This window comes from Bombus huntii, chromosome 10 (genome assembly GCF_024542735.1).
Source record: "Bombus huntii isolate Logan2020A chromosome 10, iyBomHunt1.1, whole genome shotgun sequence".
NCBI classification, from domain to species: Eukaryota; Metazoa; Arthropoda; class Insecta; order Hymenoptera; family Apidae; genus Bombus; species Bombus huntii.
Window position 1 is genome coordinate 2,184,131 of NC_066247.1, and position 18,204 is coordinate 2,202,334.

Here is an 18,204-nt window from a genome sequence, read left to right on the forward strand (position 1 = left end):
TAATTAATCTATTGTACATGTTAGTTTGAAATATTCGTAGCGTTTCTGACAATTAGTATTAACTGCTATTGTATATTTGTTTAAAATGGAAAAAGATTACATGTTTAATGTTAGCAGAGAGGAGTATTAGGAATTATAACGGCTCTAATTCAACGCGTGAAATTAACATTCATTCGCCACTGTAGCTTAAAACGTGGAATTTTGACTGTTTCGCAACTCTAATACAGATTAATTTTACTCACTAGTAACGATAATACAAAATCGCGACTTGCCCGATATGGAGCCTATCAGCCAAAAACACAAACTACTACTCAACTACTAGTCCAATTTCGTTATGAACATTCCAAATAGACATTAGAAGTTTAACAATTTCATAGAAATTTATGTATGAAATGTAACAGGTTGAAAATTGTAATATACATGATTTGGGAAGTAGAAGCTGTATAAAATATTTAATTTGATTTGTAAACAGCGTTGCAATTGCCCCTTATCAAATAAACAGGATTTTCATCGAAATTATTTTCTATAAATATATCTTCTATAAAAATATACTTTGTCTGAAACATACAGAGACGAGGCGTATTTTGTAATCATGTAGTTTTATGTAAAAAAATAGAAAGGATTTTTTCTGAGGTAAACGATAAGTACATTTTTCGAAAGCGAGAACAATGACTGTTCGAATGGTACGCTATCATTTACATCGGTATTTCAGATTTCAAGCAGAGGTTTGGCAAGAGGATAAAATGATAGAATAAATGGATCGCGGTCATTTTTTTCTCTGACGACAACCAGTCGAAGGTTTTGGATTTTTAGTCCAAGGTCGGAGGGGGATAAGTTAACGATATATTATTGAAAGAGTGAAAAAGAGAAAAAGGAGATTCGGGCGTGGCAGAGAAAAGTATACAAACGATTACGCATGTTCCTATGGCGAAAGTCATTTTCGGTGCTCGTTCGAAACACGCCCTTGTACCCCACCTGATTTCGCGTATCTCATTCACCTACCCGAACCGGACTATATAAGATTTCGGATACCAAAGGATCAGCACGCACTTGCTTTCGTACATTGTTAGCGAATCGACGAAGGTTCTCTTTCAGACTCACAATGTTCTCGAAGGTAAGCGATGCAGAATAACTTGTTACGAACATCGAAATTGTATCATACGGCTCTGCGCTATACTTGAAACATATCTCACGTGTATTTCAAATGTGACTCGACTCAAACCAGTGGAAACCATTTGCAAGTTTACAAACTAAACTATTCATTAATTATTTTTGTAATTTTGCATTCTCAGGTCTTGAACTTCTCTTTCGTCTGCCTCTTTGTTCTGATCTTGTTCTAACACAGGATTGAATAATTTTGGGAGTCGCAGAAATTTTTGAAATACACGTGTAATATACTTGAAACAAAGGAAGATGATAGCTGTGGGAAAGAAGTTGTTTCGGTTGAGCTAATTTTGTTCCTTTCTTTTTCAGATCATAGTACTCGCTTGCATTCTTGCCATGAGCAACGCCGGTATCTTGGCACCAGCTGGACAATATACTCTGACCCCTGCGGCTTTAACGTCCACATCGGACAATATCCTTCGCAGCTCGGGAAATCTGGCACAAATTGCGACCCAATCGAAGACAGTTGCCACCCCATTCTCGAGCACTAGCAGATCCGACATTCGCGTAACCAACCCGGCCATCTATGCTCACACTGCTCCAGTGGCATACGCCGCAGCCCACGCACCTTTGGCAGCACCCTTGGCAGCACCCGTGAGCCCACTCCTTGGCGTCGCTTATTCTCCAGCGGTAGCTGTTTCGCACATGGCCTACAGCAGCCCTATCGGTGTCTCTTACTCTTGGTAATCGTGTCTCCTTCTGAGTTTCTTGGACCGTTGCTCTGACAATCATTTGGAATAACTTTCATCGCACTATGTTTGTACTAAAAATGTCTTTTACTTTCTATTTATTAAATACGATATGTATTGAAACGTAACAAATTGCGCCTTATATTTTCCTTCCCCCTTCGTCGTTAATTTCATTTTTGTTAGGTATTCTCGGCCAGCGTTGATTCTGTTATATCTTGCCAGATGTTCGCTGTATCTTCTATTGAACGAGATTACGCATAGTACGTAAATCGAAGAATCTATCGCAATCACACAACAATGTTCAGATAGATGATTACCACTTGGCACAGGTCTATCACGAAGTAATCGCTATTATCTGACTTGGATTCGCGAATACGTTAGGCCTGAAAATGAATATTGAAAAAGAACGAGTGAGACAGAGAGAGGTACATCTCAGAATTCATACAATATGTATACGTATGAACGCACTATGTATTTCTAGGGAATAGAAGTTAATTTAAATATAATCGTATCATTTTGATATCATCTTGGCCGTAAAATACTCGATAGTCTTGACTAAAACGATTTCAGAAATCATAAAATTCAACGTAAAACGTTCCTGTGAGTTACGAGCTTCTCCGCTCGATTGGAACGATGAGAACGAGCGAACAAGAGTACGAATTTGCTCTCCGAGCTTCGTATAGAGTTACGATTGATTTATTGAATATTCGATTATTACATTCTGTGACAAAGTTGATCGTTTAGGTAGTAAAAACGATTCGCCATCGACACGAATGTTTGAACGCGTTTCATAATCGGTCGTGGTTTTAGTCGAGTCCTCCGCCGCTTCGTAGTGGTTCGAGCGTGTGGACCTTAAAGAACCTTGACGGCTCCTAATCCCTGCAAAGCTCCAAGCCCGTTAAGCCCCAGAGGAGTTAAACCAGCGGTGAGAGCGGGTGCAGCTCCGATTGCGGTGGTCAGTCCAGGTGCGAGAAGCGCAGGAGCGGCGACAGCTGCTGTAGCCACTGGAGCTGAAATCATCGCACGAAACAATCGTAATTTTACAATCGAATCAAAAGTGAAAGAATCGTTCAAGCGATCGGCATACTAGCGTTCGCCTCGTTAGCGAACAATGGTATGCCACTGTTCGTTTTCAACTTGAGCTTTTACTTATACGCTTATTCGTTAAATAATTGACCGCACGAAATACACGCGGAACGATATTACTTCACTATATCGTACGACGAAGCGTGGTATGCTTAGTATATTAATAGTACGTATCAGCTTGAGTAATAAAATAAAGTTCATTCGTTTGTTTCTTACAAGAGTGCATAGACACGTTGCTATATTCCTATATAATCTACGTATCCGATCAAGCAATCATTTGTTTGTCCCATTTCTCCGTAAATATACTATCTTTCGTAAAAAATTCAGGTGCACGTACTTCTATGTTCTTCGTAAGAGACGAATGAACTCGTTACTCAAGTCGATATATGTATAATAAGAGAAAACGAAAGATAAAAAAGGAAGTGGAAACTGGGGGAAAAAAAAAGAAAACAGTAAAAAGAAGATGTGAAAGGAATTATGGCAACAACTGAAACGATAAAAAGGAAAATGAACACGAGAAAAGCGGACTAATAAAATATCGATTCTAAGGCATAAAGGAAGCGTGCCGGCAAGCGAATGCCAAGCGCCCGATTTCCTCGCGACATCGTCGAGTCGACCGCCGTCTGATATTCCACTATATTCTAATCGTTAAGTACATTGCGGTTAGAAAAGGTCGTGTAAAGGTGCGCGTGTGTGATACGTATAAGGTAGCGTCGCTGTACAGTGACGCGCCATCGATGTATGTAATATATGTAGCGATCTAACGTATAGGTTAAGTTCAACTAAGTTGTGGATGTTAGAGAGTTACAATTTAATTGTAAATTGGCACCCATTAATCAGGTACCTGCAAGAGCGGTATTTGCGACCGCAACTACCGGGGCGGGCACAGCGGTCGCCGTCACGATTCCAGGATTGTTAACGCGCACGTCCGCTTTCCTGACGCTACTGAACGGCGTATCTACGCTCTTCGCGTAGGCCGATATGGCACCTAAGTTACCGATACCCCGTATCACGTTAGAGGTCGATGTTGCGATAGTTGGTACAGCGAGGGCGGCTGTGGGCAGGGGAAGGGCTGCTGCAGTGGACAGAGGAAGAGCCGCTGCTGCCGCTGGCTGCACCGCGACCGCTGCGGGCGCGGTTGCGAGCAAACCACCGCCGATCACGCCAGCTTGTCCAACCGCCAGCAAGCAACCACAAATCACCAAGAACTGAAAAACAAAGGTTAATTTTCCCTTTCTCTTTTTCCCTTCTTTCTCGCTACAGCTAACAATGCGTCACTTTCTGTTTCATTTTCATTGCGCTTTTCCTTCTTGCTCGACGACTTTGTTCTCCGATTTGTCGCTTTACTTAAAATTTTGTTTAGATGTAAGAAGATTCCAGAATCGGAATGGCGCAATGAAGTTAAGTATCTTATACAGGGTAAAAAGACGATGAATCGTTTCAGTGCTGCACCGTCATGCCAACATCGTTTCTTTATTCGGTTTCGTAGTTAAACGGCGGGCTTTTTCAGACTCTTCGTAACGTTAGAAACGTTGCTTGGTATGGTAAGAGATTGAAAGATATCCAGATATCGTTTGTCTCGACAGTTCCGTCTCTTACAAAGAAAACTTCTTGTAGTTTAAGATTTAAAAATATATGATATTACTTAAACTTTTTTTTTTAAGCGAATTTCTGAAGCGCACTTTTGCGAAAAGTTTATTGTATCAGTAAATTCTGTCAGACAAATTTTTTGCTAAATTATCAGAACCAGATCGAAAATTGTGGCAATTAATTCGTGGACCATCGCGTATGTCGGCGTATATGAGTCTTTTACTTACTCTAAACATGATGATGATAGGTAGGAGCTGCTTTCTTCACCGACTGGAAACGACAAACGAATTGAATGCATCTAGTGGATTTGTCAGCCTATTTATACGTAACCTCTTGTAATCCTGTCCAGATAGTTAACTTGAAATATTTTTTCACCAAAAACTTGGTATCAAGTGTCCGTCGACCAAAGACCAGCGTATTGCATAGAAGGTTTGCAACGAACCGGCATTGCAACACATACATATGGCTAGAGAAAATTTGATATCGTAAAACTCAAGTAGCAGATTGCACTGTGATCTTTCTAAAGAAGATTTTTGCTATTCGACTAGCACGAAACGAAATCGATAACCAAACTACCAGTGAGACAAAGAAATGGGGAAGGTGGAATGAAAAATACTAATTAAACGCGTTAGAGAATGCGCATAATTTCGTTAGCGTGTGTCGTTAAATGTGTGTTATAACAAAACACCGATATGTAAATATACACCGATTGAAAAGTAAAAAACAAACAGATACCCTGCGCAATTACTCAATGTGAGTCTATCTCAAATTGCAACCGATATGTCTTGGTATCCAGGTATACTATAGAATTACAAGCTTATCCATTGTATAAAGAATCGTACGTTTGACAAATATCGCGCAGGATATACATGGATAATAGCGAACTATTGAAAAGATTGTTGTAATCTTTATGGTTGATGATTAGCGGTTCGTGTCTCAATCTATTGATTGGGGTTAGGTTACATTCAGGATCGTATATACAATATCACTGTTAGAAAATTCAAACTGACTTTAATGCTATTCATTCGTCGTTCTTTCCAAATTTCAAAGACGTCCAAGTCAACCCTGCTACGATCCTCGAATATATACGTATACACTACGCCAAGAAATTGAAAGATCTTTAAATTTTGATCGAAAACTTGTCGATATTCGAACCACTGTAACTTTGTCAATAAGAATCGTATAATACTCTACTGGGGCTCGTTTCAAAGGACGAATCGTCTACTTTCACGCCCTTAAACGTTAATTTTGTCGAAGATTCTTTTTTGTTGCGAAATAGAGTAGGAAATTAGTTATTTGTTTCCCTTTTCAAATTTTAATTTCGTATTATTTAGTAGTACATATGCACTTTTGTATGATTACAAAAATTTTATACTATGAAAATGAAACGAAGAACCCGGCCAAAGGCACTTTATTGGGAAATAATGTGTCAATACTTTTTGTAACATCTGTGTGCATTTCAATGTATAGTAGAAAGAATTGATGCTACAATGAATGAGATTCAAGAATCAATTATTTCGTTCTAACATACCCTGCTGTATGTATAAAGATGTGAGTATTTTGTCTATTTCAATTAAATTACCTTATCTTGAATCCGTTAATAAAGTCATATTTGATTCCAAGTAATTTGGAAAAAATTCAGCGAAAACGTGAATGTAAGTAGCTTCGCAAGATCAAAAATAACAAAAATGGGAAACGAGGGCGTGGAGAGTAGAAGGGGTAGAAGGCGACGCGACGGAATGAATAAACAAGTACAAAGTGAGAGGGAACGCGATCAGACGACCACTGCCGGTTGCAGTTGTTACGCAATTGACATTGGCAAATTGTAACAGAACAAGCATGGCCAAGAACTTCGAGATTTCATAAGCACGCCGGAGGCGAAGGAGTGTATTATAATTTGGTAAGATGACGTAGCAAAATGACTTGTTCGTTTTCTAATCTAAATCTTTAGCCATTAATGATTTATATGTATCTCCCGCGTTCAACATGATAGTCACAATTTCTAATAAAAGGAATAACGAAATCGTTGTATTGTTTTGTAACTCTGACAAATAGTTATAAATTATATCTTATACCGTGAAATATAAGGATAATGATACCTACATAAAAGCATATTTAATTAGAGAAAATATTTTGAATATACTGGTTTTAACAGATTCGATCGCGTCGAAGAAGTGAAAACATCATCGATACAATAGGTTTTATTTATTTAATGTTTCTCTGTAAAATACAGTAGAACATATTCTTGTTAATAACACATACTAACAATTTGTTGGCTGATTGTACTGCAACAGCATATGAGATGATTCCCGTGATATATCATTAACACCAATAGTGTCTCCATTTGTCATATCGATTACATAGATCGTACATATGGATAGAGTTACCTAACAATTCTCCATCTCAAACTGCAGGAATGTCGGGAATAATATGCCGAGATCATTAATTAATAATTCCACCATTTTTTACATTATCGTAACGAGTTAATTGATATTATAATTTTCATATTCGAATAGACCTCGTGTTCTCGAATGCGTAACAAAAGTATCTCCACTTCAGTGTTTCAGTATGTTTCTTAACAATTATGTTATCGCGATCGAAAAATATTATATTACTAGCGATAAATTATTCACTAGATACTGCACGATAATCATTATTTTCAAAACATCCACAGACTTCGCGCACTGTAATTTGTATATATTTTTACATATTTCATTTTATCTATTTTTTTTAACACAGGCTTTTCGAACAATGGTCAAGGTTCAAGTAATTTTATTTTTTCCAAGATCACTTGCATTCTATAAATATAAAAAATAATATATAAACGTATGCATATGACATAACATTTTCCCCTACTTCACTTTTCTTTCTTCTCTAAAAATTAAAGATGGGATATCTTGGTTTATTAGTTAAGTTTGTCAAGCGATAGATCTAAAAATATTTTTTGTTTCGTTTTCACGGAATATAAGTACCTCCCCCCGCTCCTCGAAGCTTTATAAGAAAACCATAGTGTTCGATACACAAGTATTTCCTTTTGTATTCCTGATCTATGTCATCACCATTATGATAGGGTTCCACTATTAAAGAAAGACTATTAAGGAAAGAACATCTTTGTTTAACAGCATTAATTAAAAGCCGAAAAAATAGAAAAAAGAAAGAATAAGCACAAATACGTTATTAAATAATTGTACTAACTATAATAAGCACATTGTTAAGAATACACGAAAAATAACGAGCAAAAAGCTGCTCTCCTTTGTTTATTTTTCGTTTTATCAATGCGTTCATTCGTTGATTTTAAAAAACTCAGAAAGTGACAATAATATGTATATATTTCTATCGTGCTTTCCTTCTAAAAAAAATCCTTCTTTCCGAATTAATTGCTATTAATTAACTAAGCTTAAGATGTAAACGAATAACAATTTACTACATTGGTTTACATCGATGTTGGGGACCAGAAATTCATTTCTCTTAATTGCGATGGTTTTGCTCGAAATGCATTTGGGTAAGCAGCTGATTTTTCTGATTTCTCATCGCTTCCTACATATGTAAGATTTTGCGACGAAATGGATTTCTTCCGAGCAAGCGATCTAAGCGGAGCAGTTGCGACTTCGATGTTTGCTTCGTCCTCTTCTTCGATCTTGCTAGTAACGAGTTCCCTAGATTGTCCGAAGATGCTTGCCAAGATCCAACCTCCCTGATATTTCCCGCAATCATGAAGGGATGCTCCTGCAAAGTATCGGTTCGAAGAAACACGACGACGAGCCTTAGGCGAACCGCTTGGACTGCCTGATGGCGAAGCGACTGGAGTGGCTGGTAAAGATTTGCTTCCTCGTCTGGGTTGACTGGCGGCCTGCTCGGCCGAAACAGTCTCGTGAAGTTTGTTAGACATCATCTGGTTAGCTACAAGAACAATTGACTTCCCACAAAGTGCTGGCTTGCCGTGAAATCCATCATCTACCCCCTGTGATTTTGTAATCTTCGTATTATCGGCCAGTAATACCTTCGGACTTGATTTAATTCCTTTTTCTGGGAGCAAAATCAGAAACATTGAATCACAAAGAGTAAGAAAGAAATTTTACTTGTTATTCGTTGTTTCAGTCGTAATAATTAAAAGAAAATTCGTAATTACTAACTGCACAAAGAACGCATGCAACAGTCAATTGTAAATTACCTTTATTCGCTGTTAAAGTTGATGGTATAAACGGTTGACAAGGTAAGGGATGCTTGCTGAAATCAATTTCCTGATATTTTTTCTTCTCCTCGGTAAACTGTTGTTGTTGCGTATCCTGTACTTTCACATTATTTGTTGATGAAGTAATATTTTGTTCCTCAAAAACTTCGTCAATCGGCCGATATTCTTGCGAAACCGATGATCGATTTTGTGTCTTCGGATATCGTATGTAAAAGAAGCTGTCGTCATGAGATGGTGGACTAAACGTAATGTCATCGAAATTACATCTGCATAAAAGAAAAAAGACGAGAAGTTGGTAATTACACGTTGCAAAGAAAGAAAGTAAGGTTAATGAAGCAAACAAGGGTATGCTACTCGATAAATAAAGGCTCTTCGACTGATGGTCTTTTGTTAGAAGATTCTTTCAGCTTTAGATATCTTCTTACCATTGATATATTGTTCTCTTTACTACCAACAGTTCGTCTATAAATTTCTAAGTCCTATAGCGATGCGTTTCTCAGAATGCTAACCCGTCAACTAATTCAACGAATAATTCAATGCCTGACATAAGTATTTTGTTGAATTCGATACTATTCATAACATGCGTGAACAAACAATCGTTATTTAATCCGATGTTTTAATGTAAATCGACATAGATCTACAAGAGAGAATAAGAAAAGAGTATAACAAACGTTATGCACCGCACACAGTAAGCTATACGAGGTCGCACTATTGCGAGGAGTGTCTTGAGTCTAAGAATAGCGGGCACAATGCCCATGCGATTAACTGCTTATTCGTGTTGTATCACGCATTAGCCAAATTTCATGTATAAATATTTCTTATCGTTTATTAAATGTATGAAGTGAACATCCAAGACTTAAACAATGCAAATCTCTTGTTCTATGTGAATGTTTATGATATATTCAGTGATTAATTTTGAGATCAACTCTTCTGTAAAACTTAGTAAAAGGAAAAGTCAGTTCACCTGACCGAATCATTTCTGTCAATTACGATTAGTAAAAGTGACTTAACTTTGAAAATACAGCACAGAATAATTTAGACGATTTTAATTAAAAAATAATAATAATTATTCCGAGTGAAAAATTTGTTTATGGCATGCACTTATTTTTTTACAATGTAACAATTTTTTGTTTGTAACATCGTTTGAGAGCTAAGCATATTTGTAAGATCTAAATTTGTTTTTAATCAAGATTGATATTGTTTTTCTATTTTATACACTAGGCTATAGTCATAATGCATGTGTTTTCTGATGAAAGAACATTCCGACAGACACATGATAACAGTCAAATATATATATGCATTCTTATAAGAATAGCTACATTGTTCTTCAAATATTAGATTCATCAAGATACACATCCATTATAATCATAAATCATAGACTTAGTTTTATGTGAAAGTAGATAAAATCCAACCGCCGGCTTGGCAGCACGATTTTCGCATAACAAATACATTTGATAGTCATATTAAGAGGGTTAATGCTAAATCTACTTGTATTCAGTATTTACAGATTCACAGAGATGCCCTGCCAGCAATCTAAAAAATTGCCTCTTACCATTGCAATTGGTTTAAATTTCTTCTACATTCAGCAAAGAACAATGCTACGTTAAGGCATCACAAGCCTGCAACTCAGTACAAGTCGAAGTTTAACAACCTTACAACACTTCAATTCTACAAAGGATTCGAAAAGAAACGAACCTATTGTCAGTTCGGCCTTTGATCCACTGTGGCAAAGATATTCCAACGCCGAGTAATCTATCTTCTTGTCTCGTGGAGCCCATTTTTATAATTTGCCAAACTTTCCCTTTCTTTCGAATTGAATCCAATAAAAAATAAGATTTGGTTCCGTTTAAGTTTGCCTATATCTTTCTTTTTTCTTTTTTTCTTTTAATAGATCACACCTTGAAACATTGGATTCAAAAGATATCCGACAGTTCAAAGTTGTAATCTTTTAACAATTTTAAGTAAAAAACAACTTCTCCTAAAGGATTGATCTGCACGTTGTTTTACTGACCTAGAAAATGAATAAAATGATGGATGGGCGCGTTTGATTATGCATGATTAAATTTGATTTTATTAAACATTTTTCCATTCTAGATATATGCTACTTAAATGCATTGAAAGAAGAAAAAACACATTATATTTCATGATTATACCGCTCATTTTGTTGCAAATTCATATTTTTAAGAACATGATTCAAACAATAGCATCTTAGTAAAAAATTGTTTTATGTATCAAATATTATAAAAAGCACTATATATACTTTGTATATTTTACATATTTCTTTATCTTATGTATGTGCATTTTACGCAATTTTATACTTTCAGATTCTTTAGAAATCAGAAGGGAGATAAAATGACTCATTATTTATAATATTCGATCCCTCTAAACATAACTTTGATTATTCCAAAGGTATGTTTGTAAAAATATCAGTTCACTAATGGTTTCCTATTTATATACTCTTTTATCTTTGTTTTTGTTGGACTTGTATTTATTTTTGTAATTAACTAGTAGTATATTCTACATACATACGTTTTTGTATTCTTTCTCTGTCTCTGTCTCTTTCTTTCTTTCTTCCTCCCCCGTTCCCCTCAAGAGTATATTTTTGTTATAAATTACAACGTCTATAATGACATCGACATTAAAGTATTTCTTTATAAAAGGCAAATCATTTTGTTTTGTATTATCTGCTAAGACAGATAACCAGGGTATTTCGAAAGCAATGGCAAAAAATGTAAACACAAAAAAGTAATCAAAATAATACCAAGAAATAAAAAAAGAGAAAGAATAAAATTTATAACGACAAAAATTTACATAATTTGATAAATATGAAAAAGATAATTATTTTTATAGTCTCTACTATATTACGTTTCTCATACTTATTCATTGGAGTATATCATTCACAAAATTGAAATACGAGTATAAACGGACACGCTTCATTCAACAAAATAGCAATATGTATATTGATCGATTACTTACTCGATTTTTATGATATTCTAGATGTTTTTGCACATTTAATAACCCCATAACGGCAATATTTTTACAGAGCTTCGGAATATCGTGACCGACGAACAGCTAATCACCATTTGCTATGACCGAAAATCATATAATATATTAAGCTCTGTTGTGTCGAAGTACCAACTACTTTATCTAATGGAAAATTCCCATTCCTGGACAAATGGAAAATAACTAGACTAACAAAAGGAGCTAAGGAAAATGAAGAGAAACAACGTTGACGTTGTTATTGAAAACACTAACGGAAAATCGTATTGATTCTTTTTATTACATATTCAAATTTAATTTATTGCATATATATGATCGAAGCCCGTGGAGTGCTGAAGCACTCTGCTCGCGTTACAACTTCAAACAATTCCAAAACTAATTTGATGTTTAAATGAAGAAATACATAACAACAAAGATTAACTTGCATATTTTATGTTTAAAACTAATTATATTTAAAACTGAGTATTTCTAAAAGATTGACTGCTATAACAGGATTTGATTTTTAATGAAATTTACTTAGATGCTAAGCTCAACATGACAGTCCTAACGATTCAACGATTCTACGATTAATTTGTTATCCAATAGGACAAATTTTCATTAACTAACGCTAATAAACATTATTTTGATTGGAGTTCACAATATCAGAGGGCGAGTGATTTATGCCTTGGCAATATTCTTTTCCATGGTAACGAAAGATATTTATGAAAGATAGATACGAAATTTGAAAGTGATTATAGTTGTTACTGATAAATAATTTTGACATTTAGTCTATTGATAGATCAAATTTATTAATTTATTAAATAACTTTTGTTCGTTACCTCAGCTACGCTGCTGTACAGTTAAATTCGCGGTGCTAGAATTTACCTTATTGTCATACAAGATATTCACGCTAAAGGGAGCCACAGGCCTACACCAGTTCACAACAATATTTGATATCTTATAGAACCATAAATATGTTAAAACTTTAAGACGAATTTACAACAATGTTACTATGTGTGAACTGGGAGTGAGATAGATTTTCACTAGATTATATAGATAAATTTGTATTTCTTTCGTGCCGAGCAAGCGTTCTTCCGGTTGGGGCTACTGAGTTGGGCTGTTGTCGGTAAGTTCATTGAAATCAAAATCGATTTCAATCGTATTTAAAAAAATAATCTCGGCAGAAATTTTATATTAAAATCATGTTACTCTTTCTCTAATATATAAATATGAATATCTTTAGGTTTTGAAAACGAATAATAATTGTAGTTGAAATAGTGACAGTAACTAACCTATAACTGTTTGTTATTTACATTCAACATACCACATTATTTTACTACGAGCTATCATAATTGTACTTTATTATAATTAATACAGAGTTATATTTTGCATGCACAGGTAACCAACAACAATGAAATTCAATAAACTTGTTTCTTCTTCGCGCCGAAAAAACCGAAAGAGGCATTTCACGGCACCTTCTCACGTTCGGAGGAGACTTATGTCAGCTCCTCTTTCCAAAGAACTTCGGCAAAAATATAACGTTCGTTCTATGCCAATTCGTAAAGATGATGAAGTTCAGGTAGGGTAATATTTTATAAATCGTTTGAAGATTGAAAAGTGTTTATATTAAATGTGATAAAACATATTAAAAATAAGTAATTTTTTTATAAAACCTCATTCATTAAACATTTTTGTTTATTTATTGCCTAAAGGTTGTTCGTGGGCATTATAAAGGCCAACAAGTTGGAAAAGTTGTTCAAGTGTACAGGAAAAAGTTTGTTATATACATAGAAAGAATTCAACGTGAAAAAGCTAACACTGCTAATGTATATGTTGGTATCGACCCATCCAAGGTAAGCTATTTTTTGTATTGTGTTTTGGTATATATGTATTATTAAATTTTGATAAATGATGAACTAAACCATTCACGTAGATTAAAGCACAAAGCTTGTTGGTTTCGTTGATATACAAGGGTTCTCCTTTATGTCTATGAATTTGACTTGTTTAGCTTTTTTACTGCAGAAAAGTTGGCACTGATATTATAAAACTTCACCTTTTTTTTCTGGTTAAAAAATATTTACTGTTTTCTAATTTATATCTTTTGTGATTTACAGACAGTGATTGTAAAATTAAAGATGGACAAGGATCGTAAGAAGATTATTGACAGGAGGAGTAAAGGTAGGCTTGCAGCATTAGGCAAGGATAAAGGAAAATATACCGAAGACTCAACTGCAGCCATGGAAACTTCATAAATTTAAGTCAGTTTCATTTATAAAGTTAAATAAAAACATTAATATTAGAATCTGTGTGTAATACTCCTTTTACTCATTTAATACTCTTAGTCATACACTAAAAGGTGTTTTGGAATTTAAATACCATATTTATATTTATAGCATAAAATACAAGTATAAAAGTAAATGCTTGGAAAAAAATAAAAGTGCACATATTTATAAAATTCTTGTTACATTTATACGTATAAAGACAATCATGTATTGCTATTGTCCGATATTTATACATTCTATGAACTGCATATCGCAACATAAATTCTGTCCTTTCTAAAATATTACTTCAACATATAAATTGTTTAATTTATCTAAAAATTACAGAAACTCGTAATTTTCTACATGTACATTATTTATATAAAATATTTTATTCGTCAATATTTAAACACCTTTTTTTGAGTGATAGATCTTGCTCTGTTTGGGAGTGTCTCTTTTTTGAGATTATCTCATCTTTGATTTCATCAGAAGAATCAATATTGTGATTAGAACACTGATCTGAGAATTCTGCATGAGAGTTTTTTGTAACTTTTTCTCGTACTACGATTCTTGCTATTGGTTTAATGTTTACTGAAAAGAGAAGAGAACCAATTAATAAAAGAAGCATATTTTTTTAATAACATTAATTTAAGTATTTATCAATTTACTCATTACATACCTATTTTGTAAGGTTTCTTTCTTTTTCTAGTACCAAGAAAGCAAGATACATTATCTATATTTTTATATTCAACTCTGTACTTTTGTTTTCCAAGTTTCAATGTTTTTTCTGTGAAAGCTATTTTACTTTGCAGTAACTGATTTTCAAGTAGCTAGATACAACAAAATATAATTTTTTCAATAATATACTACATATTGGATTGAGCAATTATATCATGACATATATCATACCTTAGATGGAATGTCTATAATAAAGACTTCATCATCTACTTCTACATCTTTGAGTGTAAAGGAAGGCTTTGTTGTTTCAACCAATAAATTTTCCTTCTCTATAAATTCCTGTAACTTTAAGAGGGCGAAGGATAAGAAAAGATTAACAAAATATAAAGGTAATATAAGAGAAAATAGAAAAAACAAAATTCTTATTTATACATTGTATGGTCTACATATTGATTCCTTTTTCCCACACTGCATCATATCTTCAATTTTTAAGTCCTTTTCACTTGATGCTTTCGTATGCTTTTCTTTGTCAAAATTACGACTTATTGCATAGCTTAAATCTGATTTATGTTGAACAGATTTATTACCAGCAAATGATAGTTGTTTAGTATCTAGAGATGAATCTTCATTGGTGTTTGAACATTGTTTCAAAATATTATCTTCATCATCCAAGCAATAGATAGTCTGTTCTGAAAAGTCTTCATTTTTTTGTAATTTTGTATAAAGTTGGATTGAATTTTCATGGTTAGGATGTACGTTATCATTTTCATTACCTAATACATCAGAAAATTCTGAGGAACGTTTGAATAGCTTGTCTCTCATATTTTCAACATTGTAATTTCTATCATCATTCTCACTGGTACTAGAGTCACTGTCTACTAAATTTAATCTCCTTAATTGTTGATATCGTTTTTCAGTTATTGGAGAAGTACTGTCTTTCATCATCAACTTCATTTCCTTTACCTCAGATTTTTCATCACAAAAATCATTTACGCTTAATTCTTCTGATTCAATATTTTCATTAAGCACAGATATATCGCACATTATTTTATACCTTCTATTAACAATTTCTGTATGAGTAACTTTGGGTTGCAGTTTATCTGTTTGTATCTTTTGTTTGCATTTTACCTGATTTGTATCTATATTTTCATTTGCAAGTAATATTGTATCTTTAGAAGTATTAGATTTCAAGTTATCATCATCGTCTATTAAATTATTTTTAGAAGAGTTTACTATGGAAGAAGTATTTAATGTATCTTCTTTTTCTTCTTTTTGAGTCCTATTTTTAAATTTCTTATAATGCTCTTCTCCATGTTCTAAATTTTCTTCCTCTGTATCTTCATCGATACCCGAGTCTTTTAGTTGGTGTGTGTTACCAATAACCGAGGGCATGTTCATAAATGTTTCTGTAATATTTAGGTCTTTTTCTGCCTGATTAGGACAATTTCGATCCACAGACATATTTTTACAATTAGTATCCCGAATTTCATTAACATTATATAATGAAAATGACAACCTTTTCTGTGCTTTTGTGTTAGGACTTCCAAGCATTTTATAGCAATAATTTTTATCTGATTGGAATTCTTTACTGATATTATTCACTGTAGGATCTGATTGTTCTAATTTATCATTATTATTTGTTACTTTTTGTACTGTAGTTGCATTGCATGTTATTTCAGTTGAATCTGAAGTTGTGTCACATACATCTTCAACAGTAGCAGTATTTATTTCATCTTTCACTGACACTTGATCTTCTAAATTTAAAACATTCTCTTTAATACAATCTATAAAATATTTATGAGGTGTGTTTGTCTTACTTTGTATATTACTTTGAACATTATCAGTCATTACAGAAAAAGCTTCTTTAGTATCATCATTATCACATGTAAATTTATTTGCATCTATCCTTTTTTTCAAAGAAAGAGCTTTTTGAGATTTTCTCTTAACAACATTTCGCCATCCTAAATTTATAGGTGATGTACTTTTAGGTCTTTTTATGACTGTTTTTTTAGGTTTTACATTAGATATAAAATCATCTTCATTAGTCACAGATTCTATTTCACAAGAATATCTTCTATTCTTTTCTAACGTTTCTTTTATATAATTTGATAATGATACATTAGATTTGTATAAAATACTATAATCATCCTCAGTGAAAGTGTCATTGCAATCTGTTTCACTGTCATCTGTCACATTTCGAAGAACTGAAGTCTTCATTTTAATATATTGGCTATATGTCTTTATGCTTTGATATTGTTTAATTGCAGCATTCATAGCTTTATTTCTGCGACGTAATCTTCTACATGGTACCAGTTTATGTAACAAAGAGAAATCTATCATTCTGTTTGCGACTGTATTTGGTACTATATTCCATGTAATTTCATCAGATTCCATAGTGTAGCTTTTCACTAACCTAATATCTGTAACATTAGAATATTTTTTATAGAATATTAATTACATTTAAAAATAATCGATATCTCAAATTAATAGGTATAGAAAAATGATTACTTGAATTACACTTTATAATAATGTAGCCTAAAAAATGTATCACTTCACAAATAAAGCTGGCACGCAAGTACAACCCATTGAAATGAATTAGAATTTAGTGGTTAGGAAACTTTATACACATGTAACATACATACATATGTATGCATACAATTTAAAACTCCATATTACGTTTTTAACATTTTTTAAAATGAATTCATACAATTCCTTTACATATAATATTTGATTAAAAACACTTTTCTAGCCTTCCAAAAACTATACGTAAAATACATTTTCAATCGTTGCAATAAAAGTGATCACACCAGTTTACACACCAGTCAAACGTAAAATTAAATAAAAAGGTAGACAAATTTAGAATATAATTATTAAAATTAATATGAGCTTTCATAAAACATTTAAAATTTAGCGAAATAAATTTTTTAACTGACATCAATCACAATTTATTTTATATACGTTTTTCAAAAATACAAGGTGACTCCGTAATTTATGGTGCAAATGGGGCCAGGGAGATTCTATGGCTCAAAATAAAACGAATATAAAAAGTAAAATTGCGTTAGAAATTTCTTTTCGAATCAAGTTTAAAAATTTGCGAAGTATACCTACATTTGCTTAATTCATGGCTAGACAGAAGTAGATAATCGATAAGAGGTTATTCCACATGCAAAATTAAGTCGAGAATGTAGAATACAATTTTTTGAGCCTCTGAAGGCTCATTTTCGAGAAAATCGAATTTGAAAATTTGTCTAGTACGCGTGTACTCGGTTAATTTTTTACTATTACATACATTCACGTATACATGAATGAGTATGTAAATTGAATGGGTCACACATGACGAAATGGAATTGAATTTAAAGAAAAAAATGAATAATGAAGAAAGTTTATTTCACTTTGCATAACAGTTTTTTATTTTTATTATCGGCATATAAAAGTGGAAAGAAAACGCTATAAAATTACTTGGGAGGCATACAAGGTTTTACCACCACTAGAATTTTTGTTGTACGAAAATAGGATTCCATACGAAGAAAGAAAGTGTTTCGTTATGAAATTTCTAGTAGAATGTGCA

At 33.4% G+C, this 18,204-nt stretch overlaps 5 protein-coding genes across 13 annotated transcripts; 2 read left to right on the forward strand and 3 right to left on the reverse strand.

The window, feature by feature from the left end:
• The first annotated feature begins 56 nt into the window (after nt 1-56).
• Nucleotides 57-1,866, forward strand: LOC126870761 (pupal cuticle protein C1B-like). The gene is made up of 2 exons (XM_050628797.1): nt 57-1,114; nt 1,474-1,866. The coding sequence occupies exons 1-2, from the start codon at nt 1,103-1,105 to the stop codon at nt 1,849-1,851; spliced, it is 390 nt and encodes a 129-aa protein (XP_050484754.1). The 5' UTR covers nt 57-1,102; the 3' UTR covers nt 1,852-1,866.
• A 162-nt stretch (nt 1,867-2,028) lies between these two features.
• Nucleotides 2,029-4,901, reverse strand: LOC126870754 (pupal cuticle protein C1B-like). Of its 4 annotated transcripts, XR_007691423.1 has the most exons (5): nt 4,218-4,351; nt 3,784-4,147; nt 2,572-2,863; nt 2,171-2,236; nt 2,029-2,091 (listed from the first exon to the last, which is right to left on the reverse strand). XR_007691423.1 is itself a non-coding variant. In XM_050628788.1 (3 exons), the coding sequence occupies exons 1-3, from the start codon at nt 4,763-4,765 to the stop codon at nt 2,706-2,708; spliced, it is 531 nt and encodes a 176-aa protein (XP_050484745.1). In that variant the 5' UTR covers nt 4,766-4,901; the 3' UTR covers nt 2,532-2,705. The 4 variants fall into 4 exon arrangements, 2 of the variants coding, with proteins under 2 accessions (XP_050484745.1, XP_050484744.1); XR_007691422.1 differs by lacking the exon at nt 2,029-2,091 and having other exon boundaries at nt 2,100-2,236; XM_050628788.1 differs by lacking the exons at nt 2,029-2,091; nt 2,171-2,236; nt 4,218-4,351 and adding an exon at nt 4,757-4,901 and having other exon boundaries at nt 2,532-2,863.
• A 2,383-nt stretch (nt 4,902-7,284) lies between these two features.
• Nucleotides 7,285-11,859, reverse strand: LOC126870747 (uncharacterized). Of its 4 annotated transcripts, none has more exons than XM_050628775.1 (5): nt 11,698-11,859; nt 11,251-11,342; nt 10,417-10,732; nt 8,701-8,987; nt 7,285-8,555 (listed from the first exon to the last, which is right to left on the reverse strand). In XM_050628775.1, the coding sequence occupies exons 3-5, from the start codon at nt 10,497-10,499 to the stop codon at nt 7,963-7,965; spliced, it is 963 nt and encodes a 320-aa protein (XP_050484732.1). In that variant the 5' UTR covers nt 10,500-10,732; nt 11,251-11,342; nt 11,698-11,859; the 3' UTR covers nt 7,285-7,962. The 4 variants fall into 4 exon arrangements, with proteins under 4 accessions (XP_050484732.1, XP_050484733.1, XP_050484731.1 ...); XM_050628776.1 differs by having other exon boundaries at nt 11,247-11,342; XM_050628774.1 differs by lacking the exon at nt 11,251-11,342.
• Nucleotides 11,860-12,658: 799 nt separating this feature from the next.
• LOC126870758 (60S ribosomal protein L26) lies at nt 12,659-14,002 on the forward strand. Its single transcript, XM_050628794.1, has 4 exons — nt 12,659-12,826; nt 13,099-13,279; nt 13,413-13,553; nt 13,815-14,002. The coding sequence occupies exons 2-4, from the start codon at nt 13,112-13,114 to the stop codon at nt 13,950-13,952; spliced, it is 447 nt and encodes a 148-aa protein (XP_050484751.1). The 5' UTR covers nt 12,659-12,826; nt 13,099-13,111; the 3' UTR covers nt 13,953-14,002.
• Nucleotides 14,003-14,004: 2 nt separating this feature from the next.
• On the reverse strand, nt 14,005-17,909 carry LOC126870721 (nuclease SbcCD subunit C-like). 3 transcript variants are annotated; one of them, XM_050628698.1, is made up of 5 exons: nt 17,745-17,909; nt 15,069-17,056; nt 14,868-14,981; nt 14,638-14,788; nt 14,005-14,549 (listed from the first exon to the last, which is right to left on the reverse strand). In XM_050628698.1, the coding sequence occupies exons 2-5, from the start codon at nt 17,028-17,030 to the stop codon at nt 14,350-14,352; spliced, it is 2,427 nt and encodes an 808-aa protein (XP_050484655.1). In that variant the 5' UTR covers nt 17,031-17,056; nt 17,745-17,909; the 3' UTR covers nt 14,005-14,349. The 3 variants fall into 3 exon arrangements, with proteins under 3 accessions (XP_050484655.1, XP_050484656.1, XP_050484653.1); XM_050628699.1 differs by lacking the exon at nt 17,745-17,909 and adding an exon at nt 17,154-17,726; XM_050628696.1 differs by lacking the exon at nt 17,745-17,909 and adding an exon at nt 17,145-17,726.
• Between the last annotated feature and the right edge of the window lie 295 nt (nt 17,910-18,204).

Bases quoted from the DNA above. Each gene is read 5' to 3' on its own strand.
- LOC126870754 (XM_050628787.1), bottom strand. The intron at 2,864-3,783 runs GTACCTGATTAA...CGATGATTTCAG, and splicing joins CGCAAATACCGCTCTTGCAG to CTCCAGTGGCTACAGCAGCT.
- LOC126870747 (XM_050628774.1), bottom strand. From the start codon at position 10,499: ATGGGCTCCACGAGACAAGAAGATAGATTACTCGGCGTTGGAATATCT. The intron at 8,988-10,416 runs GTTCGTTTCTTT...TCTTTTATGCAG, and splicing joins AAAGGCCGAACTGACAATAG to ATGTAATTTCGATGACATTA. The intron at 8,556-8,700 runs GTAATTTACAAT...TTTTGCTCCCAG, and splicing joins AACTTTAACAGCGAATAAAG to AAAAAGGAATTAAATCAAGT.
- LOC126870758 (XM_050628794.1), top strand. From the start codon at position 13,112: ATGAAATTCAATAAACTTGTTTCTTCTTCGCGCCGAAAAAACCGAAAG. The intron at 13,280-13,412 runs GTAGGGTAATAT...TATTGCCTAAAG, and splicing joins GTAAAGATGATGAAGTTCAG to GTTGTTCGTGGGCATTATAA. The intron at 13,554-13,814 runs GTAAGCTATTTT...TGTGATTTACAG, and splicing joins TTGGTATCGACCCATCCAAG to ACAGTGATTGTAAAATTAAA.
- LOC126870721 (XM_050628698.1), bottom strand. From the start codon at position 17,030: ATGGAATCTGATGAAATTACATGGAATATAGTACCAAATACAGTCGCA. The intron at 14,789-14,867 runs GTATGATATATG...TGTTGTATCTAG, and splicing joins TTATAGACATTCCATCTAAG to CTACTTGAAAATCAGTTACT. The intron at 14,550-14,637 runs GTATGTAATGAG...TTCTCTTTTCAG, and splicing joins AAAGAAACCTTACAAAATAG to TAAACATTAAACCAATAGCA.